The sequence below is a fragment of the Saccopteryx leptura genome, chromosome 5, assembly GCF_036850995.1.
Source record: "Saccopteryx leptura isolate mSacLep1 chromosome 5, mSacLep1_pri_phased_curated, whole genome shotgun sequence".
In the NCBI taxonomy this organism is placed as follows: domain Eukaryota; kingdom Metazoa; phylum Chordata; class Mammalia; order Chiroptera; family Emballonuridae; genus Saccopteryx; species Saccopteryx leptura.
In genome coordinates, this window is record NC_089507.1 from 216,194,203 (window position 1) to 216,221,298 (window position 27,096).

General features: G+C 58.7%; 1 protein-coding gene across 2 annotated transcripts; it reads right to left on the reverse strand.

Annotated features, from left to right (window-relative positions):
- Nucleotides 1-328: 328 nt before the first annotated feature.
- On the reverse strand, nucleotides 329-26,854 carry FKBP1A (FKBP prolyl isomerase 1A). Of its 2 annotated transcripts, none has more exons than XM_066384197.1 (5): nucleotides 26,696-26,854; nucleotides 26,566-26,613; nucleotides 8,513-8,625; nucleotides 3,520-3,684; nucleotides 329-1,335 (listed from the first exon to the last, which is right to left on the reverse strand). In XM_066384197.1, the coding sequence occupies exons 1-4, from the start codon at nucleotides 26,730-26,732 to the stop codon at nucleotides 3,556-3,558; spliced, it is 327 nt and encodes a 108-aa protein (XP_066240294.1). In that variant the 5' UTR covers nucleotides 26,733-26,854; the 3' UTR covers nucleotides 329-1,335; nucleotides 3,520-3,555. The 2 variants fall into 2 exon arrangements, with proteins under 2 accessions (XP_066240294.1, XP_066240293.1); XM_066384196.1 differs by having other exon boundaries at nucleotides 329-1,332; nucleotides 26,696-26,853.
- Nucleotides 26,855-27,096: the final 242 nt, after the last annotated feature.

Sequence of the window (27,096 nt, forward strand, 5' to 3'; positions counted from 1 at the left end):
TAACCCAGAGGGGCCAGTGGGAAGGGGTCCTGGCTGCAGTTCTTCTGCAGGGACAACCCCCCGCCCCCCGCACCGGCCAGCACCCCCCTAACCCAGAGGGCCCAGTGGGAAGGGGTCCCGGCTGCAGTTCTTCTGCAGGGACAACCCCCCCCCACCGGCCAGCACCCCCTAACCCAGCCCCTGTGCCCAATGGGAAGGGGTCCCGGCTGCAGTTCTTCTGCAGGGACAACCCCCCCCGCCCCCCGCACTGGCCAGCACCCCCCTAACCCAGACCCTGTGCCCAATGGCAGGTAGGGGGCACCTGACAGCAACCACCATCACACTGCGCTGAGAAAAGCCAGCGTAAAGCACTTTTATTGCAATAACAAAACTTGAACTCATATGTAGTGCGGGGGGCGGGGGGGGGGGGCGGCAGTAACTTCTCTCACCAGGTCACTACACAGGACAGCGGGCGGGGACAGGGGAGCGGCAGGGACAGCAGATGCTGCAGTGGTGATGACCAGCATCATTGTAAGACAACACTCAAGGATTTGTCATGATGGCTGGGCTTTCATTGGGTTTTAAGTGTCTACAAACAGCACCTTCAATTTAAACTTTCAATTAAAGTTCTTAAAATTTAGGAAGTGGAGCCTGGATAGCTATAAGATTATAAAAGTCCTGAATATCTATTAGAAAAAAAACCACAGGATGGGGGAAAAAGAAGCCAGGCCTCGAGGAAGGCTTCAGAGGTCCCCGCTGGCCCAGGGACAGATACCTGTAGTGTCCAACATCGCAGTGAGAACGATTTGCTTTTAAAAGGCAGAGGGTTTCAGGGGAGAGCGGGCGGGTGGGAGGCAGGGGCTTGCCCCCCCACTTCGGTCTGGGCAGGGTCCCGGTCCAGCCCACAGACAGCTCTCCACGAGAGGCGGCGGGCCCTGCCCCCACAGCGCCGAGTCTGCTATGGCTTTGCAGCGAGCAGCAAGAATGTTCAATATATAATAGATAAAAATTTCATCCAAAAAATAAAATAAAATAAAGATTCTTGCACCCCCCCCCACGTCAATTCCTAGTCTAAAGTTAACCCATGACTTGTGCTGTTAATACTTGACTAATACTTAATTGGAAACCTAGATCCAAAAGGCTGAAACCGAATCTTCACCCCAAAACGAAAACAGAAGGAGTCACTTGAGGTTTGTGGCATGTAGTTGAGGTCGACACACGTACGAGGAGGGAGAGCGAAGCCGGGTGACAACACGTTCAGTCGGGCAGGTGTGGACAGTGTCGTGGACACCGACCAGGGAGAGCTCCGTCAGACTCGCGTGCACGTCGGGCGCCAGGTCCCGCGGGGCACATCTGCTGGGGACAGAAAGCTTGTGAGTGGCAGCCACCAGGGCTGCGGGGACAGCCAGCCGGCTCGGGCAGACTCCTGGGCAAGCAACCTCCTTCCTGCTCCGATGGCTTGTGGTGGTTAAGCCCACAGTGAACTTGGTCTTGCTGAGGACAGTGGGGGTGGGGGCGGTCCACCGAAGGCCACGGACAGGACAGGTCCCGACCACCACAGGGTGCACATGGGACTGCCCGGGGGCTCTAGAAAATCCTGATGCTTGGCTCTCAGCCCAGCGGTTGTGGGTCACTGCGGGCCAGGCCTCAGTCGAGTCTGAAAAGCATCCCAGGCGACTTCAATGTGCAAAGCCCTAAGGCCAGAGTCCCCACGCTGAGCACACTGAGAAAGGTCTGCAGTCGTCCTGCATCCACCCAGGCCTGGGAGTCTCCCGGTTTGCTCTCGGGCTTTCCCCCCAGACCAGGCAGGAAGCTCTGAGATGCTCCCCGCGCAGGAGCCGGGCCCAGGGTGGCTCACAGCACCCCACCCCCGCCACACACCAGATTTACAGAGGGCTTGTCCCAAGTACACACGCACACACACACACACACACACCAGATTTACAGAGGGCTTGTCCCAAGTACACACACACACACACACACACACCAGATTTACAGAGGGCTTGTCCCAAGTACACACACACACACACACACACACACACACCAGATTTACAGAGGGCTTGTCCCAAGTACACACACACACACACACACCAGATTTACAGAGGGCTTGTCCCAAGTACACACACACACACACACACACACACACACACCAGATTTACAGAGGGCCCGTCCCAAGTCAGAGGAAGCCCAAGGCTCCCACAGGTATGTTTCTGTCCTCAAAGAACAGTCAGGGGCCTGGACTGGGTGTGGGCCTCCGGCAGAGGGCTTTCTAGACCAGGGGTCCGAAACCTTTCTGGCCGAGAGAGCCATGAACGCCACGTATTTTAAAACGTAATTCCGTGAGAGCCATACAACGACCCGTGTACGTTACACATTATCCAATAAAAATTTGGTGTTGTCCCGGAGGACAGCTGTGATTGGCTCCAGCCACCTGCAACCATGAACGTGAGCGGTAAGAAATGAATGGATTGTAATACATGAGAATGTTTTATATTTTTAACGTTATTACTTTTTTTATTAAGTATTTGTCTGCGAGCCAGACGCAGCCATCAAAAGAGCCACATCTGGCTCGCGAGCCATAGGTTCCCGACCCCTGCTCTAGAGAGTCGGGTTTCCAGGTAGGAATGACAAACGGGGACACCAGGGTCATCAGACCTGACCAGGATGGTATGACCCATGTGTTCAGGGCTCCAACTACTAAGAGAAAATAGCCCCTCGACGTGGAGAAGCCACAGCAGGACAAGGCGACATGTGACAGACAGCTGGCGGACACGACTGCAGCTTTCAGACAGCGCAGGCCCGGGTTCCGGGGGCAGGAGGGGAGCCCCCGTCCCGGCCCTCTGGTTCCGGGGGCAGGAGGGGAGCCCCTGTCCCGGCTTCCCTGGTCCCAGGGGCTGGAGCCCCCTGGAAAGAAAATGGCAACACTCCTGTGTTCCATGATTCTAATAAAAAGTCACGTATTGTTACAATATGGAGACTAAGGTTTCTCAAACACGGAGGCAACGGGAAGGAAAGCATGACAGGCCCCAGTCTGCCCTGACTGACCCTGCGGGGCTCCTCTGGGCCTGTGTCCTCACCCAGAGCTCAGGAAGGCTGACCCTGACCCTAAGAGTCCCTCCCAGGACTGAGTGCCCCTTCAGCTAACATCCTATGGCCTCACTCTCAACCCACTAGGCTGGTCTGCTGGCCTCCATGGTCCTGGGCTTGCTCCCCAAGGTAGCTGGCCCAGGGGGTGATGCCTCTGATGTCCTCTAATAGGCCATGACCACACACTAAGGACAAAGGGGGCGCATGGAGCAGAACCAGGGGAGCAAAGGCAGCCACAGTCTGGCTTCTGAACTAAGATGGCGGCACCGGGCGTGCAGCCCACACTCCCAGTGGGTGTTGACAAGCGACACGTGGACACCCCCCACGCGACCTGCACAGGCAAGGTGTGCACGCACATGGAACCATGAGGCTGCCGGAGAGGGAGCACACACTGAGCACACGCGGAGGCCCCGCCCCGCCCCACCCTGCCCCGCCCAGCAGCGAGTCCCTTACCCAGGCACCGGGAGCTCAGGGAGCAGGCCGTTCCTGTCATTCCAGTTTCAGAAGCTCCACGTCAAAGACGAGAGTGGCATTTGGTGGGATGATTCCTGGGTGCCCAGTGGCACCGTAGGCGTAGTCTGGGGAGATGGTCAGTTTGGCTCTCTGACCCACACTCATCTGTGAACGGAACAAGGAAAAAGAATCAGCAGGACACACTCCTCAACCGTTTGCTAGGAAGCTGGGTGTGTCCTGCGGCTGGGATGGGGTGAGTGGGGTGTTCCAGAGACTGGGCAGCGGCACCCCTGCGTGGATGTGGAGGCTGGCCGCACGGGGGGTCATCCTGCAGCTGGCTCCACAGTGCCCAGTGGGGATAAAACCTCCGACTCCCCCAATGTCCAGGCCCTCACCTTCCTGCCCAGATGCCATCGACCCCACTCCAGGCAGCCACCGCTCAGGAAATGTCCCCACCTTGTCCTTCAGTGGCCCGTCAGTGAAAGGACATGTTAACTGGCACAAAAGAGGCATACTTTGATAAAACTTTTTAAAAGAATGCATGCGCCTGACCAGGTGGTGGCGCAGTGGATGGAGTGTTGGACTGGGATGCAGAGGACCCAGGTTCGAGACCCCGAGGTCGCCAGCTTGAGTGCGGGCTCATCTAGTTTGAGCAAAGCTCACCAGCTTGGACCCAAGGTCGCTGGCTCGAGCAAGGGGTTACTCGGTCTACTGAAGGCCCATGGTCAAGGCACATGCCCTCCCATAGAGGGCAATAGATTAACAACTAAGGTGTCACAACGAAAAACTGATGATTGATGCTTCTTGTCTCTCTCTGTTCCTGTCTGTCTGTCCTTATCTATCCCTCTAGAAAAAAAAAAAAAAACGCACGCAGAGAAAGTACTATCTGGGGACAGTCTACTTTTCTGCACTTTCTATATTCACTGTCGTAGTTCAGAAAGGCAGACGAGCTTGTAAAAGACGGCAGGGCTGGAGCACAGAGCAGCACGCACAGCGCCCGCCCGCGTGCACAGAGGAAGGCAGAGACCGGCGCCTCCTATGCACCCGCTTCTCCGTGGGGAGCGCAGGGCAGGCCGGGGGGAATGAAACCTACACTTGTAAAAACAGATTTGTGTTTGTACTTTTTCACTTTCTAATGAGATGCACAAATAAACTGAAGCATCTGCGTTCTGAAGTGAGGGCTCTGCCGTGTCCTCACCCGAGTCTGCAGGAGCACCCTGGCCCGGCCGTGTCCTCACCTGAGTCTGCAGGAGCACCCTGGCCCGGCCGTGCGGAGACGGCTGGACAGGCAGTGGCGGCTGCGGGGACCGTCCCGGTGCAGCCCAGAGCCCTGCCTCCTGCCGCTCCCGCCAGAAACAGGGACACGCTAGACCAGCGGTTCTCAACCTGTGGGTCGCGACCCCGGCGGGGGTCGGCCGCCAGGCTTTAGGTGACCCCTGTGTTTTGGTCGTTCAACCCCCGCCGGGGTCGCGACCCACAGGTTGAGAACCGCTGCGCTAGACCAAGGTGGTGAGGACAGTTACAGTATATGGCTTCACCTAATAAAATCCAAAACCACCATATCCTTTTACCCAGCAATTCTCCCAAAATCTGCTAAAAACCAAGTGCCCATTAGAAAGGGAGTCAGGTCAAAGGGAAATCAACACCGTGGATGAGCCACAGGAAGAACTCAGTGGCTTTAAGATGCGCTCACAAGGAAAGGTGCCCAGGACACACAGTGAAGGGAACGAGCAGCTGCCGAACGGTTCCTGGCCGCATGGTACAGCCGCCAGCACACGGGAACGGTGTGTGTGTGTGGGGGGCACGGCCGCCAGCACACGGGAACGGTGTGTGTGTGTGGGGGGCACGGCCGTCAGCACACGGGAACGGTGTGTGTGTGGGGCACAGCCGACAGCACACGGGAACGGTGTGGAGGGGGGCACAGCCGACAGCACACGGGAACGGTGTGGAGGGGGGCACAGCCGTCAGCACACGGGAACGGTGTGTGTGGGGGGCACAGCCGTCAGCACACGGGAACGGTGTGTGTGGGGGGCACAGCCGACAGCACACGGGAACGGTGTGGAGAGGGGCACAGCCGTCAGCACACGGGAACGGTGTGTGTGGGGGGCACAGCTGACAGCACACGGGAACGGTGTGTGTGTGGGGGGCACGGCCGACAGCACACGGGAACGGTGTGTGTGTGGGGGGCACAGCTGACAGCACACGGGAACGGTGTGTGTGGGGGGCACGGCTGACAGCACACGGGAACGGTGTGTGTGGGGGGCACGGCTGACAGCACACGGGAACGGGGTGTGTGTGGGGGGCCTGGGGACAGCACACGGGAACGGTGTGTGTGGGGGGCACGGCTGACAGCACACGGGAACGGTGTGTGTGGGGGGCACGGCTGACAGCACACGGGAACGGTGTGTGTGGGGGGCACGGCTGACAGCACACGGGAACGGTGTGTGTGGGGGGGCACGGCTGACAGCACACGGGAACGGTGTGTGTGTGGGGGGCACAGCTGACAGCACACGGGAACGGTGTGTGTGGGGGGCACAGCTGACAGCACACGGGAACGGGGTGTGTGTGGGGGGCCTGGGGACAGCACACGGGAACGGTGTGTGTGTGGGGGGCCTGGGGACAGCACACGGGAACGGTGTGTGTGTGGGGGGCACGGCCGACAGCACACGGGAACGGTGTGTGTGGGGGGCACGGCCGACAGCACACGGGAACGGTGTGTGTGTGGGGGGCCTGGGGACAGCACACGGGAACGGTGTGTGGGGGGCACGGCCGACAGCACACGGGAACGGTGTGTGGGGGGCACGGCCGACAGCACACGGGAACGGTGTGTGTGTGTGGGGGCACGGCCGTCAGCACACGGGAACGGTGTGTGTGGGGGGCACGGCCGACAGCACACGGGAACGGTGTGTGTGTGGGGGGCACGGCCGCCAGCACACGGGAACGGTGTGTGTGTGGGGGGCACGGCCGTCAGCACACGGGAACGGTGTGTGTGGGGCACGGCCGACAGCACACGGGAACGGTGTGTGTGTGGGGGGCACGGCCGTCAGCACACGGGAACGGTGTGTGTGTGTGGGGGCACGGCCGCCAGCACACGGGAACGGTGTGTGTGGGGCACGGCCGACAGCACACGGGAACGGTGTGTGTGTGGGGGGCACGGCCGTCAGCACACGGGAACGGTGTGTGTGGGGGGCACGGCCGACAGCACACGGGAACGGTGTGTGTGGGGGGCCTGGGGACAGCACACGGGAACGGTGTGTGTGTGGGGCACGGCTGACAGCACACGGGAACGGTGTGTGTGTGGGGGGCCTGGGGACAGCACACGGGAACGGGGTGTGTGTGGGGGGCACAGCTGACAGCACACGGGAACGGTGTGTGTGGGGGGCCTGGGGACAGCACCCGCCTCTGCTTTCCACTCACTTGCTAAAGAAATGTTCTGCGAGGACTTTAGAAGATGTCCTATGAAGCCCCAGGCCACCGGCCCTCTCTCAAGTGAGAGCAGTGACTGCCCCGAGCGCCTGGGCCCGGGGCCCTGGGCACGTCCCCAGCCCCGTCCCGCCTGGCCAGTCTGGGAGGTGGAACAGGCGGATAACATGATCTCGGTGGCAGTTACGGCTCTGGGAACACAACACAATGATTGTTCCCGGCCAGAGTAGCCGCAGACGATGAGCTGCGGTGTGGACAATGGCTGGCATGGGAGACGGGGGTGGGCTGTGGACCAGGAGTTGGCCAGACATGGGGGTGGGGACAGGACCAGACAGAAAGGCACAGCCGGCAGGATTTCCAAAGGGAGTGAACCACAAAGATCCTAAGTGTTAACTGAGTTTACTGGGTTGGCGCTAGTTAATAATGCAGGTTTCAGGTGCCCAGTTCTACACACACCTGTGGAGGGACTGAAGGTGAAAAAAAAGAATCCTCTCCTTACCCTGCCCTGCAGGGACAGAAATCAGACACCTGGGACTGGATGGCTTCAAGTTCCTGCATGGTAAGCAATGTATTTGGAGATAGATCAGTGATTTAGAGGAAGTGGAACAATGTCTATTCTAGAAAAGAGACATGTTTCTACTCTGGTTACATCTCCAGTTCTCGCAGCCGCGAGGGAGAGGCGCTGACTGCCACCATGCAGGGCCTGACAAGAAGGTCCGCTGGGTTGCAGGCCACTGACCACATCCCTGGCAGGGCCAAGGAAAAATTCCGGGGCTCCATGCAAGGACAGACTCCAACCGAAATCTGGCAGCCCCGGGCCCCCGACTGCCTACTGGGAATTTCTTAAGTGTTGGCAGAACAAAAGGTGTTTACCCAACAATGAGGGGAGAGGGGAAGGAACAGAGCAAGGCAGACACAATGACTGTCCCCACAAGGATGACCTCTCAGAAGTGGTCAGACCCGACACAGTCACACGAATGAGAAGAGCCCCAGGGTAACATGCTCAGTCACTCCACTGCCCTGAGCCAAACGTCTGACACTCTGCTGGAGCGCCCAGGGGCAGGCGGAGCTCACAGCGGACCCTGGCGCATGGCCACTGGGCACCCTGTGAAAGCCGGGCACACAGCCCCTGGACCCCCCTCCACCACTGAGAATGTGCCCATGGCGACACTGGACACATGTAGAATAAAGCCCACACAAGGTTGGCCACTGCAGCAGAACACTGGACACGCCCCACAGGGCCGCCTGCAGGGTACTGGCCACCCACACAGCACACCCACCTAGGGTATAGAAAGTGTTTTCAAGGTAGATTAAGTAAAAAGCAAAGCAAAGTGCAGAATACTGTGCGTTTAAAAGGAAGAAAAAGGTGTGTGCGTCTTTCTGCATGTGCTTCAGAAGCCTACGAGAAACAGGAGCACAGGAGGGACTCGGCGGGGCTGGGGGGAGAAGGTGGGATGGGAGTGAGTTCTCACGTGTTCCTTTTTTGATTTCTGAACCACAGGAATGTCCCATCCACAACCACCGCTTAAAAGACACACCCCAGGAAACAAGCAGAGCAGAGGACACGTACCTGGGCGACGCCCTCCTCCCAGCCTCGGATCACCTCCTGCTTGCCCAGCATAAACTTAAAGGGCTTGTTTCTGTCCCGCGAGGAATCAAATTTCTTCCCGTCTTCAAGCATCCCTGTGAGAAAGGGAGACGCAGCCTGAGCGCCCGGAGCAGTGACACGGGGCCCGTCCGAGGCCACGGCAGACGGCACACCCAGCACGCCAGCACCGGGGGCCTGGCCGGTGTCCCGGGTCTGAGGAGTGGGGACACGGGGCCCGTCCGAGGCCACGGGCAGATGGCACACCCAGCACGCCAGCACCGGGGGCCTGGCCGGTGTCCCGGGTCTGAGGAGCAGTGACACGGGGCCCGTCCGAGGCCACGGGCAGACGGCACACCCAGCACGCCAGCACCGGGGGCCTGGCCGGTGTCCCGGGTCTGAGGAGCAGTGACACGGGGCCCGTCCGAGGCCACGGGCAGACGGCACACCCAGCACGCCAGCACCGGGGGCCTGGCCGGTGTCCCGGGTCTGAGGAGTGGGCACAGTCCCTCTGCCGGCTGGACATGCTCTTCTCGAGTCGGGACTGTACACGTGTCCGTGCCCCGTGGCCTCCTCCCAGACACGGCTGAAGGTCCCACCCAGGATAAATGTCCCTTCCCTAACCTGCCCGCCATCTTCTACAGAAACGCGGGCAGTGTCAGAACTGGACTGGACTGGAGCCACCTGCGGGTCAGAGAACCAGAGTGGCGCTGGGGCACCCCCTTGCCAGTGGGCTGCAGGCGGTGCTGCCCAGGGGCCTCCGCTGGGCACCACACAGAAACTCCGTCACCCGCCCCGCGCACTGCCCTGCTTCCGGATGCAGGCACCGAGGCAGAGAAGTGAAGTCATTTGCAAACACAGTAAAAAGCTAGACTAGAAATTCAAACACTACGTTCACGTTATTCCCGATTCCCAGAAGCCAGACACACCACACGGCCCGTCCACTGAAGAGGGAACCAGGAGCAGAGGTGCCGTGGGCGAGCACCTGCAGCTCCTTCAGAAGAGACCGCCTCGGCCACTGTGACACCTGTCACTGAGGTCCCCAAACTCTCGTGCCAGGAGCCCACACTGAGGGGATGGCTGAGGGCTGGCTCCACCATGGTTCTAAGCACCACTCAGAAGATGCAGAAAAATACAGAATTTTGTGTTTATTTCTGAGAGGAAGAGGGGAATCCCAACAAAATCCCAACCTAAAAATGCCAACACTTGTAAGGGGTCCAGGGAAGCAGAGATGGAGAGAGCTTTATCCCAGGCACCAGGGAGGGAGGGATGGGAACCACTGTCCTTACAGAGCAGGAGGGGTGACAGATGTTCTGGCGGCCTGCGGCGGCCCGAGGGCATGCTGGCAGGGCCTGGAGCGGGAGGACAGGGGTCTGCTGCCCCTGCCACGTCAGCGCAGAGCCAGGAACTGGCACCCTAGAACTAAGGGGTGTGTGTGTGTGGACAGGAAGCTCAGCGGTACCAGAACACAGTCACTACCTAATAAAGAAATGACAAAGGCAGGGCTGGGACAGTTCTCTCTACATGAGGACCTGGGAGAACAGCCCCCACCCCATCCTCGCTACAGACACCCCCTCCAGCCCATCTGGGCTCCCTGCACACACTGAACCCAACCCACCAGCCCTGAGCATTTAGGGCAGGGGTCCCCAAACTACGGCCCACGGGCTGCATGCGGCCCCCTGAGGCCATTTATCCGGCCCCCGCCACACTTCCGGAAGGGGCACCTCTTTCATTGGTGGTCAGTGAGAGGAGCATAGTTCCCATTGAAATACTGGTCAGTTTGTTGATTTAACTTTACTTGTTCTTTATTTTAAATATTGTATTTGTTCCCATTTTGTTTTTTTACTTTAAAATAAGATATGTGCAGTGTACACAGGGATTTGTTCAGTTTTTTTTATAGTCCGGCCCTTCATTGGTCTGAGGGACAGTGAACTGGCCCCTGTGTAAAAGTTTGGGGACCCCTGGTTTAGGGTGACAGCAGGCCAGACTCCTCTGGCCGGGCAGGGGGCCTTTCCAGCCACCCCAGGACTGCTTGTGACAGAAACAAGGGGACCAAGTCCCAGGCTCAGTAACCGGCTCGAGGTCAGAGCCAGTAGCAGTGGGCTCTGGCTCTATCTAGCTAAAGGCTTTATTTAGCCCAACGGGGACTGTGAGCTGCACAAGAAGACAGAGGCCAGAAATAGCTTCTTCCCAGTCTGCACCCTGCAGAGCGGATGGGAGCAGGGCCTGGGGTGTCCTGAGCAGCCACGGGGGACAAGTCACAGGAGAGGAGCCACTCGGGAAGGAGCCAAGGGTGGAAGGGTGGCCCCGGCCCCTGAGCTCCGACTGGGCGAAGGCTAGCTGGACAAAACCCAGAGAAAAAGCTGCCCAGAGGGCACCTGGGCGCCAGGCTCGTGGCACCTTCCAGACTCAGCACCCCCACCCCCTTTCTAACTGAACGTCCCCTCCCCAGGAGCAGCGACAGCCCGGCCCAGCAGAGCGACTGAACCAGGCTAAGCCCTTCTCCCACACAGGGACTGGGGTGGGGGGCACATGGGCCAGTCTGGGCACTCGGACCAACTGTGAAGTCCAGAATTGTGAAGGAAAAGGCCTGTCTCGCGAGTAGAAAAGAAAACACTCTCAGGAAGAAAGCTCCCGCCCTCCCTTCCTGTGAGCGCTGCTGAGTGAGGCTGTGATGTCTGGAACCATGGCAGCCACCCTGTAACCATGAAAAGGTCAGGAGCACCACAGAGTAGTCCTCCCCCTGACCCGAGCCAGACTCAAACCGCCTCCCTCAAACCTGTGTTCTGGGGCAACTGGAAGTCCACTTTGCCTGAAGTCAGGTTTCACTTGCAGCTGGAAGTAACCTGACTGGTATGAGGGCCACCCTTCCCTGACGTTCACTCAGCACAGCCCACGGCAGAGCCACCAGGAGGGGAACCGCAGAGAAGGGGAACTCGACCCCCACCACAAGGGCACCCACTGACCACGCCAACAGCTGCTGTGGGGTGTCAGGACCCAGGACGCACACAAACATGTATAAACCAACAGTATTCACACGGAATAGTTACCACGTGGGACACACTTCTCATTGTTAAAACGAATGCTGATGGTTACCCCTAAATTTATTTCATGGTACACTAATGGGTTGCAACTCATAGTTTAAAAATACAGTATACCTATGAAAGAGTTACTCTATTTCCCGGCCAATCTGACTGTGCCCCATACTAGGGCAGATTACATGTGACTGCCATGAAAACCCCCAGGGTACGGGGATAGACCGGGTCCTTCCCAGGTGCTCCTGAGCACAGGCGGGGCCAGGCCAGGGCGGGCCCCCCAAAGCCGGTGCTCTGCAGCGAGGAGCCTGCCCGGGAGGGGTCTGCCCCCAGCGCTCCGAAGCTCCTCCGGGCCACTGCGGGCTGTGTCTCGCCGTTATTTTAAGAAACCATGAAGGCCAAGGAGGGTTTCTGAGTCGAGAGGCTTTGAGCAGGAGCCTTGCTGAGGGCCTCCTTCTCCTATCCCGCTTCCGACGAGTGGCTGTCCCCAGGAAGAGGACATCAGCCTCACCCCAGAACTTCAGACCATGGTCACCAACTGTTGTCTCCCCTCCTTTCTCGGAGGAGAAACCCGGGCAGGGAAGGCTGAGTGGTGATGCTCCCTCAGCCCCAGGAGGGGGTTTCCTGTCGTCCAAGTCTAAACAGTAACAACACCCCCGGAGCCGGCAGGATGTCACACAACCGGTGCAGGCTCCAGGGTCAAGAAGGTGCTAGAAGGCTTCCCCCCATAGGGAAGAAGGAGCCCTCTATGAATGGCGGGGCCAGGCTGGGGGAGAGCAGTGTCCCCGAGGAAGCAGGAGTGAGTGTGCATAGTGTTTTCTCGGTGGGCGCTGGGCTGGCCACTGCTGAGTGCAGGGCGTGAGTGCAGCTGTGACTGCAGAACAGGGATCAGATTTACCCCCCATCTGAACTGAAACAAAATAAAAACAACCAACCATGAACAAAAAAGGAGAACAACCCTGATAATAGCTAGACAGTGGTTTTTCAGATGCTGACCGCTACGCGGACGGCAGCGACTCCCGCGGGCTGGGACACCAGCAGGCCGAGCCCTCTGCCCGCCCCACCTACATCCTCCGGAGTTTCCAGGGACCCGATCTGGGATGGAGCTCAAGGCAGTTCAAGCCCACAAGACACAGACCAGGGAGGAGGGGCTGTGTGAGGTCCCCCCAAGTGCTCGGAGAGGACTAATGCGTGTTTGAGGACACTACTCAGGGCCAGGAAAGAACCATCCAAAACATTCAGCAAGGTAAGTGCCTGTTCCCACCGGCAGACAGGAGAAAGTCCTGGTCCAGGAGGCCCTGGGCAGTGCACCCAGGACGATGAGGCAAGATCTCGGAAACTGTTTCCAAGTTAACTTAGGTGCTTCCCGTTACAAAGCTCAGGACGATTTAGAGGAAAGACCCCCCCCCCCCCATGTATTAAGGTTTGTCATCCAAAGATTACACAGCATGCAAAAAGGCAGGAAAACAGGACCCGCAATGCGAGACTCATCCATCAGTTGAAACCAGCCCAGAACTGACACAGATGTTAGAAGGAGAGAATAACAGTAAGATTAAAACAAAACCTCCAGACATGAAAAATACACTGGGCTGGGTCACTGGATATCCACAGGCAAACAGGCCAATACGTGGGCCTGTACTTGAGACATCAGCCAGTGTCAACTCAAAATGGATAACAGACGTAAATATAAACAAACCTACAAAACTTCTGGAAGAAAACATGGAAACAATAATTGTGACTGCAACGTAGGCAAAGGTTTCTTAGACACAAAGCCAAAGATAAAAAAGCATAATCCATAAAAGGATAAACTGAATGCCATCAAAGTTAAAAACTTCTGTACTGTAACATACAAAACTTTAATAACAGGATGCAAAGGGAAGTCATAGACTGCGAGAAAAACCTTCGCGAAGCCTCGGATAAAGGCCTTGTGCCCAGAATACACAAAGAGTTCTCAAAACTCAACGATAAGAAAACAAACAATTAAAAAAAGAGCAAAAAACTACGCGGATGGCAAGTAAGCACATGAAAAGATGCTCAACATGGTCAGTCCTTGCAAAAAGGCAAATTAATACCACTGGGGGACGGCCACTGCCCATCAGAACGGGCCCAGCGACAGACTGACCATCTTGTGTCATGGGGATTCTCATGCCTCGATGGTGGGAACAGATAATGGAACCACCACCGTGGAAAAGGGCTTGGAAGTCTAAGTGGAACACACCCCTCACCCATGACCCTGCGCCCTCCGGCTCCCGGATATTTGTCCAAGAGGAATGACGGCCGTCCCGCTCATGTGAAAGGACATGCAAAACGCTCACAGTAGACTTCACGGTAACAGCCTCAGAGGGCACAACGCACTCACCCAACTGGTGAGTGGGCAAGCGTGGAGATACAACTATTGTATTCGGTAACAACAAAAAACAAAACTATTAATACATGGAATGACATCATAATCTCAAAATAATTATGCCTAGTGAAAAAAGCCAGACAAAGAGAGTCCACACCGACACCTGCAACTAATATATTGTTAACTGTAATAGAAAAAAAAAAAAAAAAAGAAGAGTATAAACTGTACAATTCCATTTATATAGAGCTCTAGGGAACGCAAACGAATCTGCTGGGAAGAAGGTGTCAGGGCCCTGGCCAGGGGCTCAGCTGGTTCGAGCACTGCCAGAGAGGCCACGGGCACGGGTTCCCTCCCCGGTCAGGGCGCAGACAGGAAGCAACCAATGAATGCACAAACAATGGATGCTTCTCTCTCTCCCTTCCTCTCTCTCTAAAATCAATATATTAAAAAAAAAAAAAAAAAAAAAAAAGCGGATCAGTGGTTGTTGGAGATGGAGAGAAGGTGAAGTTCCAAAGAGGAACAAAGAAACATCTAAACTTATGAAACTGTACCCGTTACATAGTATCAGTTGACTGCATGTCAATTACGCCTCTATAAAACTCCTCCATTTTAAAGGAGGGAAAAAAGCGTGATTTACTGGAATCCTGCACAGGCTCACCCCTCACGCCAGCCCCGCAGGAGACGGCGAGGTCCCCCCTGCGGGCAGGGAGCAGGTGAACAGGCAGCCGGCCGAGTCTCAGCAGCTGCTCCCAGTTTAACTCCGATGCCCGCGTGCCAGGGCCCGAGCCCTTCAACAACGACGCCACCTGCCAAGCTAGTGCAATCCTTTCCTAGAGAAAGCCCTCTCCGCTGAGCAGAGGCGGCCAAGGTGCGGTCTGGACACGACAGCTGACATTCCAAACACTCCGAAGGCCACTCTCAGGGAAAAATCACAGCCAGCCTGACCTTTTATTTTTATTTATACACACACACACACACACACACACACATTTTTTTTTTTTGTAGAACTGACCGATTTCATTTCTGACTACACACCAACTTCTAGACCCCGTGACCCATGATCTGCCTGCCTGGTAGTCCCTCGGTCCCGATTCCAGGAGCCGCCCTGAGGTCACAGCCCTGGATTCCGAGTCCCCGTCCGTCCCTGTGGCCCTCAGCTCAGCCCTGGCACTCAGCGCTGGCACGCACAGGCACTTGCAGAGTTTCTTCGCTGGCGCAGTTAAGAGCCAGCAGGACCAGGAGGAGGCTTCCATATTTAGACCTTTTCTTCCCTACACGCCAGGGAGAAACAAGGGTAAGCCCAGAACAGGAGTTTTTACCTTCAGCGCCTGAACCCCTGACCAGTGAGAAACGCGAGAATCTGGGGTTTCCAGGTCACTCTCAGGACCAGGGAAAGAGCGGAAGGTACGGCCACATGAGGGACCGTTCCAGCCTCTGCCTGCGAGACAGCCGATGGCCCCTCCGTCTGGGTCCCCTTCCGAGTGGTTAGCTGCTCTCTCGGGGAAGAGCAAGACTCAAGTCCCTGGTGAGGGAGCAGGCGGGTTCCGAGGACGACTATGACAGGAGCAGGGGGGTTCTGAGGACGACGACGACAAAGGGTGTGGGAGTCTTGAGCCCGTCCCCAGGGCTGGCTGCTCTCCCTCCCTGCTCCTGCCCTCGCTCAGAAGGGACCAGCAGAGACAGACCGGGCCTGCCGCTCCTGAGCAGAGTGCTCCGTGACCGTGCTCCTGGCACTGGCCCGTCCCAAAGGCAGTGCTGAGGCCCCTCAGCCGGGAGCGGGACAGGAGGACCGCTGGGTTGTTATTTTGCTAATAATCCAGCAGAAGTGGAGCCACTGCCCGCGTCCTCCGCTTCGCATCAGGGTGCGGACGGACGACTGAAGGGCTCTGGGACTTCAGTTTCAGCTCATGACTCACGTGTGCTTTTCAGCTGCTGCTGAATTTGTTGCATGGGCAGCATTTTACAAGGTCCAAAAGATGGCAAGTTTTAAGATGAAAAACAAAAACTCAAAACCTAAATCAAACAATGGCAACAACAAAAGAGAACGCCCCAGACTCAAAACAGAACCAAGTTCCTGCCGTGTACAGCTGGGAGGAGGGAGAAAGGGCCTGACTGTCACTCAGCCGGTCATTGCTTAAGCGCAAGAGCCAGGGCTGAATGCAGGTGGGGACCCAGTTCAAAGCCGCCATTTTTTCTGCAGATTTCCATCTGAAGACCTGGGAACAATTCTCACAGAAATGGACGGGCCGACCCAGGTACAGATGGGCACACGACTGATGCTTAGCCGAGTCTTCCTCCTTATTACACACAGAAGCAGCTCTCTGAAACCCCTCTCACTCAGCGGCCAAAGACCCTCGTGGGACCCAGAGCCCAGAAAGCCCCAGCCCGGCGGCACCCTCCTGCCCGTCTCCAGCTCGCTCTCACTCCTCCTTTCTTTCTCCAGCTCGCTCTCACTCCTCCTTTCTTTCTCCAGCTCGCTCTCACTCCTCCTTTCTCCAGCTCGCTCTCACTCCTCCTTTCTCCAGCTCGCTCTCACTCCTCCTTTCTTTCTCCAGCTCGCTCTCACTCCTCCTTTCTCCAGCTCGCTCTCACCCCTCCTTTCTCCAGCTCGCTCTCACTCCTCCTTTCTCCAGCTCGCTCTCACCCCTCCTTTCTCCAGCTCGTTCTCACTCCTCCTTTCTCCAGCTCGCTCTCACTCCTCCTTTCTTTCTCCAGCTCGCTCTCACCCCTCCTTTCTCCAGCTCGCTCTCACCCCTCCTTTCTCCAGCTCGCTCTCACTCCTCCTTTCTCCAGCTCGCTCTCACTCCTCCTTTCTTTCTCCAGCTCGCTCTCACTCCTCCTTTCTTTCTCCAGCTCGCTCTCACCCCTCCTTTCTCCAGCTCGCTCTCACTCCTTCTCTTTCTCCAGCTCGCTCTCACTCCTCCTTTCTTTCTCCAGCTCGCTCTCACTCCTCCTTTCTCCAGCTCGTTCTCACTCCTCCTTTCTCCAGCTCGTTCTCACTCCTTCCCGTGTGAGCTCTATGCTGACTGAAGGGCTGACCAGCTCTGTGTCTTCCCAAACCCACAGGCAGTGTTACTTCCCGACTATTAATCACAGAATTAAATAGTAAGTAACTGTTACAGTAGTGGGAAAGAGAGAGAGAGGCCCTACGTAACTGTTTGGGCCTCTCTTACTGCTGGTGAATAACTGTGTGCGGGTGAGACCAATGTATGTCTGGAGAAAGAAATATTAAAAATCTGGAACGCATTTAAATGACCTCACGACAGCCCTTGTTCTATTTTAAAAGAAGCCAAAATTAGGTTTTGCAAGAATGACAGTGGTCAACTCTACCAGAACAGCCATCTTAAATGAAAGACATGGCCCTTTAGCTGTGATTTATGTTTGGATTTGAAATGTTTACAGAAAGCTATGACACTTTCGTGATTCATGTATCAACTATCCGCTTGTCCCAACCATCACGGGTGAAAAGAGATTCTACACCCTGAGATAGCTAAGAGGTATGAATTCGAAGTTCACGTCTGTCTGTTCTCCAGGCCTCTGAGGAGTCGGAGCTGTGAGAAGCCACTCACATTGCGGCACGATCAAAGGCCCAGTGCCCACCCAGAGACAGAAGCAGCTCTTCCTCCTGTCGTCACACACACTGAGTGCAAGACTATTTATTGCCCACCTGAAAATGCTTCCAACCTCCGGCTAAACCGTTCTACAGTCTGACTAAAAGAGTATTTCCAAAGGAGGGCCCACGAGGGAAGCACACACAAGACCCCAGAACACAACCAAAGCGCACGTTCTTGTGGGCACGCCTTCCCATTTCCCACGTCATCACACGACAGACAAGAGGGCGGCCACACTATGTCCCAGGGGAAAGGGAGGGGCAGGGGGTCACAGGAGGGCAGGTTGAGGCAGGCATTCTGGAGCTTAGGCCCAGACTGTGAGAGAAGTTCCCTCCCTGGTCCTCTGCCTCCCGCTCTCCTCCAATTTACATTCCACACAGCAGCCAGAGGAACATTCTCTTAAAACAGACCCTGTTGCTCCTCTGCCCAAATCCTCCTTGGGCTCCACAGTGCACTCAGATTAGCAGCCAGCGCCCGTAACACAGCCTACAGGGCCATGGGAGACCTGCCCCCAGCATGGCATCACTCCCGTGCTGGCACTTCCACACCCAAGTGGCCGCTCCTCTGTTCCGCACACACACCGCTGCGGGCCTCTGTCCCCTCGCCCCCAGTCCCATGGACTGATCACTGCCCTACCTCCCTCAGCTCTTTCTTCAAACGTCAGGCCCGAGGCCTTCACTGCTCTGTCTCAAATTCCTACCTTCTCCTGTCCCCTCCTTAGCACTTACTTACAAGGACAACGCACCTGTGCTTACTAATCATTTTTGTTATCTGTCCCTCCCACCACCGGGTAAGTCTACGATGGCAGACATGTCCTCTTCATTCCCATATTCTTGTATCCAGAACAGTGCCTTGCACATACACTGGTCAGTCTGGACTTGTGGACAAGTCCAAGGCGCCTCTCCCGACACCAGGCCGCTGCACACACTTGGCGAGCCCCCACCCCGCCTGCCTGATAGGACACACCCACCCATGCACGGCCCGTCCAGCACCAGGTGTCTGTCCCGCTGCAGCGAGTCTGCCCACCCTCACTGACCGCACGGCCCGTCCAGCACCAGGTGTCTGTCCCGCTGCAGCGAGTCTGCCCACCCTCACTGACCGCACGGCCCGTCCAGCACCAGGCGTCTGTCCCGCTGCAGCGAGTCTGCCCACCCTCACTGACCGCACGGCCCGTCCAGCACCAGGTGTCTGTCCCGCTGCAGCGAGTCTGCCCACCCTCACTGACCGCACGGCCCGTCCAGCACCAGGTGTCTGTCCCGCTGCAGCGAGTCTGCCCACCCTCACTGACCGCGCGTTCACACAGTCCCTGCGTACCACCTCCATGCCAGGCACTGGCGGGAGGCCCTGGAGAAGCCGCCAGCGTGGACCTGGCCTCTGGAGCCTGCAGTGTCCTGGGGAAAGAGCAGATGCGAACCGCGCACAGCCCGGCTGAGCGGAAGGACAAGGAAGTGGACAGGAGCCAGCAGGAGACTCAGGTGTCTGTGTGCGCGCACACGCACATGCCCATGCGTGAAGAATTGCTTTAGTCGAGGGTCAGGGGAGACCTGAGGAGGGGTGTCACTGAAGCTGAGACAGCAGTCGGCCTGTGGGGGGGCTGGGGGCAGGCCCTACCGGGGGGCAGGCCAGGGAGGTCGGAGCTCCCGGAGGGGACGTGCCAAGGCGAGGACAGCGGGCAGAGCAGCACCCCGGAGCGGATGCGTTCCCCTGCACTCCTCCCCCTCTCCTTTCTGAGCTGCTAGAGTCCCCCCCCCCCACCGAGTTAAAGGAAGGGGGCAAGGACCCAGGTCAGCGCTGCAGTAGGTAAACACAAAACAAGACAAAGAAACAGAAAAACAAATAAACAAGCAGACGTTACTAGAAGCATGGAAAGGAGAGAGCAGCTGGCATGTGCCTAAGTTCTCCCAAGGGGACAGCAGGGACAGGGCTACTTCTCAGAGACAATCCCAAGTCCTGTCTTCCCCACGGGACAGCAGGGACAGAGCTATTCCTCAGAGACGATCCCAAGTCCTGTCTTCCCCACGGGACAGCAGGGACAGAGCTATTCCTCAGAGACGATCCCAAGTCCTGCCTTCTCCACGGGACAGCAGGGACAGGGCTATTCCTCAGAGACGATCCCAAGTCCTGCCTTCTCCACGGGACAGCAGGGACAGGGCTATTCCTCAGAGACAATCCCAAGGCAGACAAACAAGCCCCAGTTTGCAGATACGGACAGCCTGTCAGCACTCCACATACACACACATGCGCGCGCACACACACACAAATTAATCAGTTTTTAACCACCAAGAACGTTCCAGTGAAAAAGCCCATGGGTAAATCAGTAAATTTTATAGGACACAAATTGTATCTAATAAAGCTGTTCATAAAAACAAAAAGTCTATGAACCCCAGTAAAAGTAACCAGAGCTTGTCAGAGGCGGCTGACGCCAAGAAGGCCCGAGTGCTGGGACCCGGGCCTGGGAGCAGGTCACACAGGTGCGGAGCAGCCCGGGGGCCTCCTGCCAGCAACACTCGGGGCAGCGGGAGGGTCAGTCCTGAGCATCAACGAGTCCAAGGCCCCGAGTAAAACATATGACTCCGCTGTGTACTAAACATGGACGGACAGACACAAGGGGGAAAGTCCCTTTGCCTCCACTGGGGTGACTAAAAAACCAGCTCCTCACTTTAAAAAGCTGGCATTTAAAGGAAAAGAATTCACCTTTATCCTACTTTCGGAAGGCAGCTGACGGGAATGAGACTGAAGCCCCACTTGGGGACGCCGGTGATACCACTTGTTCAGGCTACATCGTCACTGGTGCGGATGCCAGGGGGCGCTGGCGAGCGGCAGGTGGTGGCCTGCCCCTTGCAGAGGGGAAGGGGGACCTGTGCATGCAGGGCCACGGTTAGCGTCACACACAGTGAGGTTCTCTTTGGGGACACACAGTATCACATGTGATTTCACACTCCATTGTTTCAGGAGAAACCACTCAGACATTTCGGCTTCCAGGGAACAGGAAACCAAGCTGGTGGAAGGGGTCAGACGACACGGGGAAACGAGACAGACGTGGGCTTTTCCGAGAGAAAATGAGCCCGCTGTCTTGGGAGAACCCGGGCGGTCAACGTGAGGACCCTTCTGGGTCGATGCTACAGTTCCCAACTGCAACGAGCAAACCTCAGCTAAGCCCTGGTTTTGAGAAAAAGCTACTAAAAGCACCCTGAGGACTACGGGGCAGTTTCGGTATGAATTCGGGTTTTAGGTACCACGGAGTCACTTTCGTTTTCTTGGATGAGACCAGGAGGAGGAAAGGGGGATTGCTCTCACTCTTAGAGCATGCTCAAAGGATTCAGACGAAAAGTGTCATGATGTCTTCAACTGGAACAGCTCAGCAAAACAAAGAAAAAACCCCCATGGAACAGAGCTATGTACCCATTCTGCAAGCAGACAGCAATGGCCAACGTGACAAAATAAATGTCACCCCTTCTGCGCTCCCCTGCGGATTCTGCACTGCAGGGGCTGCAAGCCCAAAGGAAAGAAAAGACGCGTCTGCAGCAAGGGCTATTTTCAAATGTGAAACCCTCCTGAGGCTAAGGAACCGAGAGAGAGGACTGGCGCCCTACCTGCCCACACAGCCACGCGCGCCAGCCCTGTCCCTCTCACACCCACAGGCAATAGCACACTAACAACTCGCTCTGGGTCCTCCCACCTGAGAGCACAGCCACAGCCCCCAGCCGTTACAGTCTGCAGGCAACAAGAGGGCCGCTTTCAGCAGAATCCTAGCTCAGTCACCTCTCCTTTACAGGTGCCTCCTCCCCCCACCTCCCCCGTGTGTGGAGCAGAGAGAGACCGAGGACCCCGCCCCCGCTCACTAACCCTAAACTGCGCGGACACGGACACGTGGGCCGCTCCAGGGCCCCTCCTTCCTCCACTCCATTGTCACTGGTGGTGCCAGCGGGTGGAGACGGGGCGATAGGGACACACCGCCTGGGGCTCAGACCCAGGGAGACTCTGACTGTAAGTGCACTCTCCCCCACTCTTGGAGAGCCCTCACCCACAGCCCCTCACACCAAGGGCCGGCACTCCCATTTACAGACGGTACACAGAAGCTGGGCAAATGGGACAATTTCCCCAACAGCCACAATATGTCACACACGGCAGAGGCCAGATGTGAACCCCACACAGGACCCACGTCCTCCTGGGGATCATGGCTGCCTGGAACCCCCTCTGTCCAGGCTGCACACTACACACCTAGGATACATCCGGGGCCCTGTGCCCACCCTTGCCCACAAGAGTTCCCTGTCCACGCGGGAGCCAGAAAAGCGCGGGCCTACTAAAACCCAAGTCTGCGCATGACCCTCCCGTGACCCCTCCTTCCTCGGAGAGCACAACCAGCATTCCTACAACAATCTCCAGGGCTGCCATCACCTCACCTTCTCCCCCCCACCCCCAGTCCGGCCACATGGTCTCCCTGCTGTTCCCGACACAGCCAGCCTGCAGCAGCCTTGGGGCCACAGTGGTGGCCCTCCCCTCTGCTGAATACCCTTTCCCTGGACAGCCGCACCGGCCGCACCCTGACTTCCCTTGGTTAAGTAGTAAAACGTCATTTATCAGAGGTCCTTTGCAACCACCCTCACTGTAAGCAGCAAGCCCCCTCCCCACAGCCCACCCTGCTTTCATCTTACCAGGGGCCTCAGGCCTCCTGTCACCCAGGTAAGCCCCAAGGGATCCGGTCTGTTTCCCTCACTGGCCACGCACGTCCCTGCAGCCTGGCTTGTGGCTGCTCACTAAACACCTGCTGTGGGGGGAGGGTCCTGCCGCAGCCCAGCCCAGCAGATGTGTGCAGTAGGGGGGGAGCCAAGTGAGGAGTCTGTGCTGGGGGCGTGCCTTCCTCCAGACATCAGATCATTGGCCAAGAAACACCCAGCAGGGCCCCAGCCAGTTAGCTCACCCGGTGAGAGCCCTGTCCCCACACCTCAAGGTTGTGGGTTCGATTTCCGTTAAGGGCACAGACCAGAAGGAACCAATGAATGTTTCTTCCTGCCCCCTCCTCTCTCTCTCTAAAACCAATCAATTAAAAAAATTAAAGGAAACACCCAGCAGGGAAGTGGATGGGACAGAACAGAGAGGCAGAAGCGTGAGGGGCTGGGCAGGGAGGGGGGGGCTGCAGGCTGGGGTCACACCTGCCCTGGGGGCGCTGCAGGCTGGGGTCACACCTGCCCTGGGGGGGACTGTAGGCTGGGGCCACGCCTGCCCTGGGAGGGGACTGTAGGCTCGGGGCCACACCTGCCCTGGGGGGGGGGGACTGTAGGGTCGGGGCCACACCTGCCCTGGGGGGGGACTGTAGGCTCGGGGCCACACCTGCCCTGGGGGGAGGACTGTAGGCTCGGGGCCACACCTGCCCTGGGGGAGGGACTGTAGGCTCGGGGCCACACCTGCCCTGGGGGGGGGACTGTAGGCTCGGGGCCACACCTGCCCTGGGGGGGGGACTGTAGGCTCGGGGCCACACCTGCCCTGGGGGGGGGGACTGTAGGCTCGGGGCTACACCTGCCCTGGGGGGGGACTGTAGGCTCGGGGCTACACCTGCCCTGGGGGGGACTGTAGGCTCGGGGCCACACCTGCCCTGGGGGGGGCTGCAGGCTGGGGTCACACCTGCCCTGGGGGGGCTGCAGGCTCGGGGCCACACCTGCCCTGGGGGGGGGACTGTAGGCTCGGGGCCACACCTGCCCTGGGGGGGGCTGCAGGCTGGGGCCACACCTGCCCTGGGGGGGCTGCAGGCTCGGGGCCACACCTGCCCTGGGGGGGCTGCAGGCTGGGGCCACACCTGCCCTGGGGGGGACTGCAGGCTGGGGCCACACCTGCCCTGGGGGGACTGTAGGCTCGGGGCCACACCTGCCCTGGGGGGACTGCAGGCTGGGGCCACACCTGCCCTGGGGGGGGACTGTAGGCTCGGGCCACACCTGCCCTGGGGGGGACATAGGCTCGGGGCCACACCTGCCCTGGGGGGGGACTGTAGGCTCGGGCCACACCTGCCCTGGGGGGGACTATAGGCTGGGGCCACACCTGCCCTGGGGGGGCTGCAGGCTGGGGTCACACCTGCCCTAGGCCATCAGCTGCCCTCCAGATGGACCTCCAGAGGAGATGGGGCCAAGGGACCCTTGGCTTTTCTCAGTCAGGAGCCCGGCTACTGACAAACCCAACCCCAAGGACGCGATGTCACCTGCTATTGAAGAGGATAAAAAAAGAATGCGGTCAATCCACTTGAGATTGCTCTGACAATGGCAGCACGTGGCCGCTGATGGCAGTGAAGGGGATGTAAGCCAAGCTCTGTGTCAGGACAAGCCTGGCCATCGAGGTGACGGGCCACTGGAGGCAAGGCGGGGACCAGGAGAGTCCCCCTGACCCCCCAGGCACAGAGGAGACAGGCTACCTGCCCACCCCCTCCCTCCCACCTCAACGCCTGTCATGGTATTAGGAGGTGCTTGAACGGTGGCAGTCAAGTTTTCATGGTCCCTTCTGGCACCACAGGAAGGTGGCCCAGGCCTGTCTTTGAGGCCATGCTCCTGCTGGGCCCTGCTCTGCTGGGGCCACACAGCAGGCACCGGAGAAAGAGCCTGAGAGTGACAGCAAGGGTGCGTGGCAGCCACCAGCAGCACCTAACATGACCCTCCGGCAAAAGTCCGTCTTTGCAACGCACACCTCTAGTGGCCGAGGGGAGATTTGGGCAAGGACCTTGCTTCTGCTGCTACTTCTCTGCACCCGCTCCCAAGCCCACAGTAGGTACCTCTGGCCAGAGTGGACTGAATCAAGAATGTTCTCCTGACCCAACCCTGGGTCAACCAGACTCTCCCTCCTAAGAACTGTCGTCCCGGGCATCCCAGAGTCAGGGACTCTGACAGACACTCCAGAGGAGACACAGAAACTGGGCATGGGACGGGCCCGGGTGGGGGCACACAGGGGACTCCCACCATCCAGCACCTGGGAGCAGCCAGGTGGAGAAAAGCAGAGGTAAGAACTAGGGGTATCATGGGAATTCCTTCTCCCTTCTCAAGGCCCAGGGGGCTTCCTGCCTTTGAAAACCCTCGTCTTTATAACATTCTCACTGCCCCCACACCCTGCCAATCACACTGGCAGACTTTGTTCCCATGGCTTACGCCTTACCCACTCCAGACGCCCATTCCTCTCACGCCCCCACAGGCCTTAAACAGGTTCTTCCTGGGAGGCCAGCAGCAAAGACCCACAGGAACAAAGCCACCTGCCTGAGAACAGCTCATTCTGTGAGCAGGAGGCAGAGCTGACTTCTCACTGAGGTGTCTTTGTGGGGCTTAGATAAAGGAAATACAGAAAAAAGCTTTTGTCCTAATGCATGCGGGGTCCTGCTGCTGTTCTGGGAATGTGAGAGTGGGTGCCACCCTCAAGGAAAAAGCAGAGACTTGAGAGGAGGCAGTGGAAGCCCTGATGGTGTTCTGGGTCCCACAGCCATCTGTTCTTTTCAAGGAAGGCTCCAGACGTGCTGTGTGTGTGTGTGTGTGTGTGTGTGTGTGTCTACACGCTGGTATCCCGTCCTGCCACCAGCACCAGAAGACGGGTAAGCCAAGGACCAGGGGCACAGACCTGGGACTGGGACCCATGAAGGAGCCAGTCATCTGAATGTGGCTGCCCACAGATGGGAGGGCGGGGTGCGGAAATCACCTCATCACCTAAGTTCCAGCGTCTGCGTGGCTGCGGGAGGACCTGCCCACTCGCCCCACCGCTGTGCAAGGCCACAGTTATTCTTCCATCCCACGGATGAAAAACAGGTGAACTCAGGAGCATGAGAGCCCCCCCCCCCCGCCCCCGGTTCTGGTGCTGACCCTGCTCACAGAAATGGCCACTTAACATGTCAGAACCCTTTCTAGATTCTCTCTCAGGCACCAGGCTGATGGGTTTCAATACCTCCTACTCCCGGCACCTCTCAGGTTCTAGTCCTCAGCTCCCCTGGCCCCACCCCTATGTCTACCAAGGGCACCGCAGCGAGCCATTCACTGCCTTCCCCCCCCCCCCTCCCAAAGAAAGTCATCCCCCTCAAGACAGGGCTCCCCCCCACGGTCTGGGAGAGAAGGGTAGATAGAGCCCAGCAGCTCGGTCACAACAGCCTACAGCCTCCTTTCTACCCGGGAGAAGGCAGAGAGGAGCGAAAGAGGGGATGAGCAACACAGAAGGGAGGAGGAGGAACAGAGGAAAGGGTGTGAAAGGGGAGAAAGGAGGAGGAGTAGGGGAAAAATTACTCCCACCCGCAACTGCAGCGACACCACTCACTAGCCGCCCCCCTCACGGCCACGAGGGAGCCTCCCCCTGCTCGGACCCCCCCACTCCCCCCCCCAAGCACAACCCAGGAGGGCCTTGTAAGGACATGGTGCAAGAGATGGTCCCAGGCACCGACTCTGGTGTCGCCAGCGGACCTCATCGTCTGTTCCCCTAACTGGGCCTCAGTTTCCTTCTCCTTACAGTGGCGATGAGAAGGGTCTACCCCTAGAAGGGCTGGGTGGGTGGGTGGGTGGGGGGAATACAGGGCATCCGCCGCCCTCCCCGGACCCCCACCCTCACCCTCATCCCGGCCTGGCTGGGCCACAGCGACGGCTTGGGAAGCGGAGAGGCCGCCGCCCGCCGGCCGGCCGGCCGGGTGCGGGAAGAGGCCGCCCCGAGATTGGGAAGTACCTCGCCCTTCTTATCTCCAGGGGCGGGGCGGGCGCAGCCGGGGCGCAGAGACGGCGCACATCCTCTCGGCCGGTCCCTCCCCGCCCGGGGCCCGGCCGATTCCCGAGCGTGACCTTGGGGCAAGCGAGTCCGCCTCCCCGAGCCTCAGTTTCCTCCTCCGCGCAGTGGGCCCGAGGGCGGCCCCCGAGGCACACGGGGGCCGGTGACGGCGAGGTGACCCCCGGCCGCGGGTCCGCGGGCTCCGCAGGCCCGAGGCCGCCCCCTCGGGGGTACCGCCGGCGCCCAGGCCTCAGCCTCGGGCCACGCGGGCCCGGCCGCCGCCACGCCCCGGGCCCCTGACCCCGGGCCGGGCCCCCCACGCCCCGCGGGCCGCCCACTCACCCGTGTAGTGCACCACGCAGGTCTGGCCGCGCTTCGGGAAGGTGCGCCCTGCGGAGACAGACAGACAGGCGGGCGGTGAGCGGATGCGCACGGCAGTGGGGCCGCGGGCCCGCCCGCCGCGCCGACTCACCGTCTCCGGGAGAGATGGTCTCCACCTGCACACCCATGACGGCGGGGCGGACGCGGGGCGGACGGGGCGGACGGGCGGGCGGGCGGGCGGCGCGCTGGGCGGCGGGGACCAGGACCGGACCTGGCGCTGGCTCCGCGGCTTCGCCTCGTCCCTCTGCGCGACGCCTGCGCACGCGCGCGCCCCCGCACGCCCCGCCCTGCGTGCGCGTCCCCGACGGCGCGCGCGCCCGTCCCCCCCTGCCCCCCCTCAGTCCGGCCCGGAAGTCCCGGGACTGGCGGATGCTGCTGTTGGGATGGCCGGTTCCCACCTTTCCTGTCCCTTAGCGTCCGGCCAGGCCGGCATTCCTTTAACCAGAAGTTTCCGCTTCTGAGAAATGGGAGATATTTTTTTTTTGGAGGGGG